Here is a 9,204-nt window from a genome sequence, read left to right as displayed (position 1 = left end):
AGGTTTTCTTATTGTAGAACATATATAACATGTTTTCACACTTACGAGTGTATGAGAAGAAATGAACATTGTTAGGAAGCTTGTATAAAATTTAATGCTATTTTTCAATATAATCTTAGAGCATGTTTAGGTTGAATTTGTAAAGCTAGGTCTAGTCAAAGCGTGTTTTGGTTAGATAATTTGGCAAACGAGAGGTATCAGAGCGTATTAATATCTTACAGTACCAACTTATTATAAAAATCATGAATAACATCAAGTTATAATTAAGTTAAATGACGACATTGATAACTAGAACTAGAACAATAGGTTTTCTTATTGTAGAACATATATCACATGTTTTCACAATTACGAGTGTATGAGAAGAAATGAACATTGTTAGGAAGCTTGTATAAAATTTAATGTTATTTTTCAATATAATCTAAGAGTATGTTTAGATTGAATTTGTAAAGCTAGGTCTAGTCAAAGCGTGTTTTGGTTAGATAATTTGGCAAACGAGAGGTATCAGAACGTATTAATATCTTACAGTACCAACTTATAATAAAAATCATGAATTACATCAAGTCATAATCAAGTTAAATGACAACATTAGTAACTAGAACTAGAACAATAGGTTTTCTTATTGTAAAACATATGTCACATGTTTTCACACTTACGAGCGTATGAGAAGAAATGAACATTGTTAGGAAGCTTGTACAAAATTTAATGCTATTTTTCAATACAAATTTAATGCTATTTTTCAATATAATCTAAGAGTGTGTTTAGGTTGAATTTGTAAAGCTAGGTCTAGTCAAAGTGTGTTTTGGCTAGATAATTTGGCAAACGAGAGGTATCAAAGCGTATTAATATCTTACAGTACCAACTTATAATAAAAATTATGAATTACATCAAGTCATAATCAAGTTAAATGACAACATTAATAACTAGAACTAGAACCATTTCAACTTGTTTACAAATTTATAGACTTTTGTCCCGTATCTTTAAGGATCTACCTTGCTTGTCTTGTACTACATTTTTGTGCATTGACATAGTATAAATGGAGTCTATAGTACCTATATTATTTGTGGGGTTTGACACCCTAACAAAAAATATACAAAAATTAAAAGAAACGATACATGCTTACCAAGGCGTTGGCTATCCGTACAAACATATTTTTTTTTTCGCAAACGAAACATTCTTTTGAAATCACTTGGCTGGTAGACACAATTTTCTGCAAATAAATCGTGAGCTAAACGCTTGTGTCCTTCACGATTTTTGTTTAACATTGCACGTCTTGTTAGTAGAGAAGTTGGATTTGGTTGTAGTAACACGTCCATACAATACTCGTACATCGTACTGACGAAGATATCATCATCATCATCATTGGACATTGGACAGGTCGAACATATCCTTTTTTTTTTTTGTAGAAGTATTGAAATTTTATAAAATATAGAGAAAGAAAAGGATGGTGTGAATGAATTTTATATAAATGGTATGTATTTATAGGTAAATACAATTAATTATTTTTTTAATTAAAATGGCCGTTAATTGGTCAAACCCGTTCAAAAGCGTTCAAATTCAATGTGTTGCATGGCGTTACCATGGCAACGCTGGACACCATATCGTCACCCTGGGCGGTGTTCCGAGCGTTACCACGCCGTTGAAGGCCCTCCACGTAGACAATAACGGCGCAAAACGGCCCATACCCCATACTCTAAAAGTAAAGTAAGTTGCTGAAATTGTGAGTATGAGACCTAAATGATCTTTGCCATTTACGAATCATTGTGATATGATGTATATAGTATTACCATGATATTAAACTATGTATAAGGCAACTAGTTAAAGCTTAATGTGAAAAATTAAGTAAGTTGGCTGGATAGTATTATGTTATTATAAAAGGGTTATGGAAATGATATAAAATTAATACAAAACCATTTAATAATCACAAATGTAATTGTCGATTGTTAACAGGAATGCTGCAACATTGGATTACAAGGAAAGTGGATTAGAGACATGATGCTAACTAATCTCCCCATGTGAGCACATATGAATTTTTCCTATATTATGGAACATTACAATGACACATGATATTATAGCATAAAAGACTTTGTGAAAATAATACTTTTTTTGATTTCCAAGCGTGCTTAAAGTATTTGATTAAAGATTACTCGTTGGACTTTCAAGCATGCTAAGTGTTTTGGGAAGTGGTTGCTTGTTGCTAGTCAATTTGTAGGTGAGTTTCGATTGCCACAAGAAGCAAAGAAATCGAGGATCGAGGCACGTTCTGGCCAATTTTTGACATGATACCATATAGCAGTATAGAAAATAATTGAATGAGAGAATTATATTGATGATTTACAAGTATACGAAGGTTTCATTTTTTCTATAAATACAAAATAATCTCTAGCAAACTAATAAATCAATTAGAATGAATTGATGGAATCAGTCAACATGTATCACTTGATATGTAAAGTGAAACTGATTTGTTGTAGCACGTGTACCTAACAATCTGATATACAAAACTGAAACATAATTCATAAAGTTCAAGACATGAAGCAAATTTTGCAAGATTGACCATTCGAAGTACTAAGTTTCACAGTTTCATGCCGATGCAACCTCCAAGAAAATTAAATAAAGCAACTCTCCACCTGTCCTTAAGCGCCAGAATCCCCAAAATTCCCAGAAACCCTGTCGTGAAACCGCTAGTTGCAGAGTAAATCCATATCTTCTCAGAATCATCACCGCCTTCATCTTCCTGAGCATTTCCACCATTTTCTGGGACTTGATCACGATTGCAGTTGACCAATAGTGGACTGCCACAAAGCTCGCTATTGCCAGCATAAATGGATGGATCAATGAGCGTCTGGAGCTGACTTCCTGTTGGAATTCTCCCTGATAAGATGTTGTGTGACAAATTCAGATGACTAAGAAACGTCAATGATGATATACTCTGTGGGATTGTACCCGAAAGATTGTTTCCAGAAAGATCGAGAGAGAATATCGAATTCATATCACCGATTCTATCAGGAATCCGACCCGTGAGATGATTGTTTGACAAGTTAAGACCCAACAATCCAGAAAGAAGTAACAAGTTTTCAGGTATTTCCCCAACCAGATTATTGCTCGAAAGGTCCATGTTGATAACGTATACCATTATGGTTGTGTAATCGACTTGGACCCCTCTCATTACCTGAACCAAACTCTGCTCGAACCCACCTGCAAAATAAAGATTGGAGTTGCCTCCCATCATTCCTTTCAAGTTCTGAAAGCATTGAGGGATGGGTCCCGTTAACTTATTATCTCCAACATCCATGATTTGGAGGTCGGTGCATTCACACAACTCTACAGGAATTTGACCCGAGAAGTTGTTCTTATGTAGCCTGAGAACCACCAGATTCTTGAGCTTTTCACCAATCCATTTCGGTATGCTTCCAGAGAATCGGTTTTCGCCCAAATCCAACACATCCAAACTTGTGAAATTTGCTAGAGTTTCCGGAAGTTCGCCATGGAAGCTATTGTTGTTTAGATGTAGCCATCGTAGTGAAGAACCAAGATTGCCTAGAGAGCTTGGAATGACACCCGATAGCCGGTTGGAACTTAATATCATATTACTCAGTTCTTGGAGGTTTCCGAAGCAATCCGGAATGGTCCCCGATAATATATTTCTAGAAAGATCGAGGATAATTAAATCCGTAACATTGCACACTGAATCCGGAATCGATCCGTTGAATAGATTGTTCTTAAGAAGCAAAAATCTTCCCAGTGTTTTGTAATCAGCGAACCGTTCGATAAATGGAAAGGAACTCGAGGAATCCGTTGTAAGGTTGGATGGAAGATTTGCCAATGGACCTTCAAGAAAATTGTGGGAAAGATCGAGGATCGAGATGATCGGGAGCTCGCGTAGCCACTCTGGAAGATGTCCTGACATGCTAGTATTTGAAAGGTCCAGAATCACGAGACTCCTTTGAGTTTGAATCCATTGTGGAAATCCCGATTCAATTTTGCACGATCTAAGGAAAACGTTTCGTATTTGGAATGGAGGGTTCCAATCGGGTGAAATCTTGAAACTCAAATGGTGGTTTGAGGTTGCTGCCAAGTGTTTTAACATGGATGTGTTTGTGAAATGGGCTTCGGTGACTACACCGGAGAAAGAGTTGTTAGATATATCAAGAAACTCAAGTTTAGAAAGCTGTCCAATGGTATCCGGAAGTGAGCCTTGCAATAAGTTTGCTGATAAATCAAGAAACCGGAGTTGCGATAGGTTTAGGTTTCCTGGTGATAACTGAATTGAAGACAAAGAATTAGAGTTGAGATACAAGATTTCTAAATTTGATAATCGTCCCAGGGAGAATGGAATTGTCCCGTTTAACAGATTCCAAGATAAGTCTAGTCTACCTAACCCCATCAGGTTACCTAAAGACGTAGGAATGGAACCTGTTAATTGGTTCCCGGAAAGAACTAATTCCTGCAAACTCGTTAACTTTCCTAGAGATTCTGGGATACTCCCCGTCAACTCGTTATAATCCAGATACAATCCTCTCAAAGCTGTAAGCCTTTCTAGTGAACTCGGGATTTCACCACTAAACTTGTTGTCGTTTAGAATCAGTGTCTCCAGAGCAAACTGGGCGCATGCCGATACATTACTTGATGGCCCAACGAGTCTCCCTCGGATAGAACTAAAGGCAAGATCCAGCCTTTTTAATCGGCAAAGTCTCCAGACCCCGGTTACTTGAATACCCGGAAATCTATTTCCGGCAAGGTCCAGTTCTGTAATTCCGTTCATGACAGGAATCGAAGAATTAAGACTGTTGTATGAGATATCAAGAACTCGTAAAGAGGTCAGGTTTTGTACAAACAGAGGGAAGTTTCCTTGGAATGAATTTCTACTAAGATCAAGTGTTTGAATGGTGGAAAGCGTAATATTGGAATCGAGATGTGTGCGATTGAAATGGGAATTGGAAAGGTCACATCCTGACAAACGTAAAGATCGTAAAGAAGGAACCATATACAACAGTACCTTGTCAAAATTTCCAACTTCACCAACACTCAATCCGCTGAGATCAAGATGTTCGAGTGCCAAAAGACTCGACAACCATGTGACATCATCAACGACTAAATCCATGTCGCTGAGATCAAGCACGCGCAAACTCGACAGATTTCCGATTTCGTGAGGAATGTCACCAGAAAAGCCCGCGGAAGAAAGATTCAGAAACCGGAGTTGGGTCATCGACCCGACGAACTTGGGAATCGGGCTGCTACGGAAATAGAGCCCACTCAAGTCCAAGTAAGTCAAGCGAGTCAACTTGGCTAAAGACGAGTTCAACTCGTTTCCCTCTAGAGAACCTAAAAGATCACTTCCGAGATCAATCCTGGTGACATATCTGGTTGCATTATCGCAGCTCACGCCTTTCCACTGGCAACACTTGTTTCCGGTCCAAGATGGTAGTCGTCGAGCAGTAGAGTCTGATGATGCAAGGCTGCTTTTGAATTGAAGAAGAGCTCGCCGGTCGTGTTCTAAGCAACCGGAACAGAGGTTTGTGGTTGCAAAAATGAAGAAGAGAAAGATCCCACCAACCCATAGCTTCCCCATTATCGATCATGGATTCAAGCTCAATCTGACTTTAATTTATTCAAGACACCGTTGATGAAGTCAAAGAATTATAGTTATCAACTCTTCCATTTCCATAAACGGAATACATTAAAAGTCCAATTTTGGTGTCCGCTAAATTTTACTTTGTAAAAGACGCGTGTTTTCTAAATATATTGAGGCTGGCCTAGACTAAGTCACTTGACTATATCTGTATGTCATATGTCTAGACTGAACATTTTCTTATTAATTAGTTATATTTTGTTCTTCAATACTAGAAGAATTATATTGTTGTGACGTGTCATTTTGTAATCCATTTTCTAAACCTTTTCCAATAAGAATTATCATTTTTACCGTTACTCCTTTAAACTCCCAACGAAATCCGAATTGTTTGATACTCATGATCTTGTTCCTGATTTTTGCCATCATGCTTCAACGAATCTTCAATCTAATAGGCAATCGCAATAAATCAGGACGAAATCTTATTCAAAATTGAATTGCATGACATATTCAAAATTGCATTGAACAATTTATATTTACAACATTGAACCTTAAAACAAAACCCACCCTCTTCATTTTCTCTATACTGCTCCCCCACTATGCTTCTCTACTACATTCATGTCCGATGACAATCGATAGTCTCACCTATCCAATGGTTCTCCGCTTCTCAAATGATATCTATCAATTTACTATGGGTCAAGTATTACCGTTACATTTCTGTTATTATTTCTGTTATTTCTCCTAATCATAGTTGTTAATCTGTTAGGTGTATGTTAGCTAGATGCGCGTATAATAAGCTGTAATATAAAAAGTTTTTGAATATGTAAGAAAGTCAACAGAATGAATACAAAAAGATTCTTTCTTCATTTCTTTCTCTGTTAATATGGTATTAGAGAATTTTTTTTGCTTCCGCATCCCTGATTTCAATCTTTATTCTTGATTGTTCCTTTTTCATGATCTTTGATTGATTCCTTCCCTTTGATTGTTTTTTGTTTGATTGATTCAATCAATCCGTTCTTTTTGTGTTCTTCATTAAGATCGTTCTTTTGATTTTCTCGATCTTTTGTTTCTGTCAAAATGTCTGGAGAAAGTTCTCAAAACTCAAATGTTTCTTCAGATGATCCGTATTTTTTACATCACTCGGATAATCCCGGCACTCTTCTTGTCAATCAACAACTTACTGGAGAAAATTATGCGTCCTGGTCTCGGTCTATGACAATTGCCCTTTCAGTCAAGAACAAACTTGATTTTGTTACTGGAGATCTTCCTCAACCTCCGGCCACTGATGTAATCCGTTTCAAGGCCTGGAATCGCAACAACAATATTGTAATTTCCTGGATCCTAAATTCTATATCTAAAGAAATTTCTTCTTCAGTGATTTACCTAAAAACTGCTTCTGCAATTTGGAATGAACTTAAAGAAAGGTTTCAACAAAGCAATGGACCTCGTATATTTCAACTTAAGTGTGATTTGATGAATACAGTTCAAGGACAAGATTCTGTGAGTACGTATTTTACTAGGCTCAAAGTTCTTTGGGAGGAATTATCCAATTTTGATACTCATTGTACATGTGGTTTATGTACATGTGGAGGGGCAAAAGAAATTGAACACACTATGATGTTTCTTATGGGTCTAAATGATTCATATGCCCAAATTCGAGGGAAAATACTTCTCATGGATCCTATACCTGCAGTTAATCGCATTTTTTCCTTGGTTATTCAAGAAGAAAGACAACGTGAAATTGGAAATAATCAATCTATGAAAACTCCAATGGCTTGTAATGTTCAGAGTTTCAATAACAATTTGAACAATTCAAGAAATCGAGTTTCCAACAATAATTTCAACAAAGGTTCTAACAAGAACTCATCAATGTGTTCTCATTGCAAGCGTTCAGGACACACTGTTGATAAGTGTTACAATCTGCATGGATTTCCACCGGGATATCGTTTCAATCAGAACTCAAATTCAAATAATTCACGTGTGAATGCTGTTTCTGCTGCTGCTACAGAGGGTCAGTCTTCCTGTAATGATACAAGTTCTCCTGTTACAAATCTTACCAATGAACAATGCCAACAACTTATTGCTATACTTACTGGTCAATTGGCTTCAGTGAATTCTGTTTCACATGATCATATTACCGCTTCAGGTAATCACTATGTTCTGACTCTCTCTTCTAGCCATTACAATTCCAATATATGGATACTGGATACTGGAGCAACTAGGCATATTTGCAATGATAAAAATATGTTTCATGATCTGGTAGATATCTCACATACTCGTGTTCGTTTACCAAACCAAATGGTTATTCAAGTTGAATGCATGGGAAAAGTTAACATAAATGAACATATCATTCTCACTGATGTTCTTTATGTGCCACAGTTTGAGTTAAATTTAGTATCAATTTCTCAATTGGCTAAATTCAAAACTGTTAAGGCAAAATTTTATCATGATTTTGCTATTTTGAAGCAGATACACACCAAGAGAATGATTGGCAATGCTAGAGTACATGCCGGACTTTATGTGCTTGAAGATATGCGTATAAGAGCACAAGCACAAGTGAATGTGAATGCAGTTTCAGCTGATTGTTGGCATCAACGGTTTGGACATCCTTCAAATGAGAAGTTGCAATCTATTAGTAGTATCAATGTTTCAAATAAATATTTGAATAAAAGTGTATGCTCTATTTGTCCTTTAGCCAAACAGAAACGTTTACCTTTTCAGTCTTTCAACAATATTGCAAATGAACCTTTTGAGTTGATACAATGTGATGTATGGGGGCCTTATCATGTAAAGGATTATAAGGGATATCAATATTTTGCAACTATTGTTGATGATTGCACTAGATTTACATGGGTATACATGATGAAGCACAAATCTGATGTTCAAAGTATCATTCCACGTTTCTTTGCTATGATTGAAACACAATTTAACACCAAAATTAAGGGTTTTCGGTCTGATAATGCAAAGGAATTGGCTTTTACTGAGTTTTTCAATCAAAAAGGAGTATTGCATCAATTCTCTTGTGTTCAACGTCCAGAACAAAATTCAGTGGTTAAACGAAAGCACCAACATCTATTAAATGTTGCTAGGGCATTATTTTTTCAATCAAATATTCCCACAACATATTGGTCTGAATGTATTTTATGTGCTACATTCCTTATCAACCGTACTCCTTCACATGCTCTTGATAATTTGTCCCCTTTTCAGAAACTTTATGAGTATCCACCAGATTATTCACGACTTCGGAGTTTTGGATGTTTAGCTTTTGCTTCAACACTTCTCAGTCACAGGGACAAAATTACTGCATGTGCCAGATGTTGTATTTTTATTGGTTATCCAATTGAAATGAAGGCATATAAAATGATGGATGTTGAGACAAAAGAAATATTCATATCTCGTGATGTTGTGTTTCATGAACATATTTTTCCTTTTAAACATTCCATATATAACCATCAGCCAGACCCTTTTCATTCAATGGTCATACCTTGCTCACAAGATGATACTTTTATTTCTGACCCTTTACCTGATTCATTTGTTACAGTTGCCAATACAGATCCCATTCCCATTGTCAATGAAGATCATTTAGTTGGAAATCAAAGACCTCAAAGAAATAGAACCCGTCCAACTTATTTACAAGATTA

At 36.3% G+C, this 9,204-nt stretch overlaps 1 protein-coding gene across 1 annotated transcript; it reads right to left on the bottom strand.

Annotated features, from left to right (window-relative positions):
* Positions 1-2,569: 2,569 nt before the first annotated feature.
* On the bottom strand, positions 2,570-5,566 carry LOC145090171 (uncharacterized). Its single transcript, XM_079028499.1, has one exon. It carries the CDS (start codon positions 5,564-5,566, stop codon positions 2,570-2,572), a length of 2,997 nt encoding a protein of 998 aa, XP_078884625.1.
* Between the last annotated feature and the right edge of the window lie 3,638 nt (positions 5,567-9,204).

Source organism: Lactuca serriola, chromosome 2, assembly GCF_051521515.1.
Source record: "Lactuca serriola cultivar US96UC23 chromosome 2, Lser_US96UC23_V15, whole genome shotgun sequence".
Lineage (NCBI taxonomy): Eukaryota > Viridiplantae > Streptophyta > Magnoliopsida > Asterales > Asteraceae > Lactuca > Lactuca serriola.
The sequence above is the reverse complement of the archived record's forward strand: the minus strand, read 5'-3'. Positions and strand labels throughout refer to the sequence as shown.

What these genes read in the sequence shown, in the direction of transcription:
- LOC145090171 (XM_079028499.1), bottom strand. Translation starts at nt 5,566, where the DNA reads ATGGGGAAGCTATGGGTTGGTGGGATCTTTCTCTTCTTCATTTTTGCA.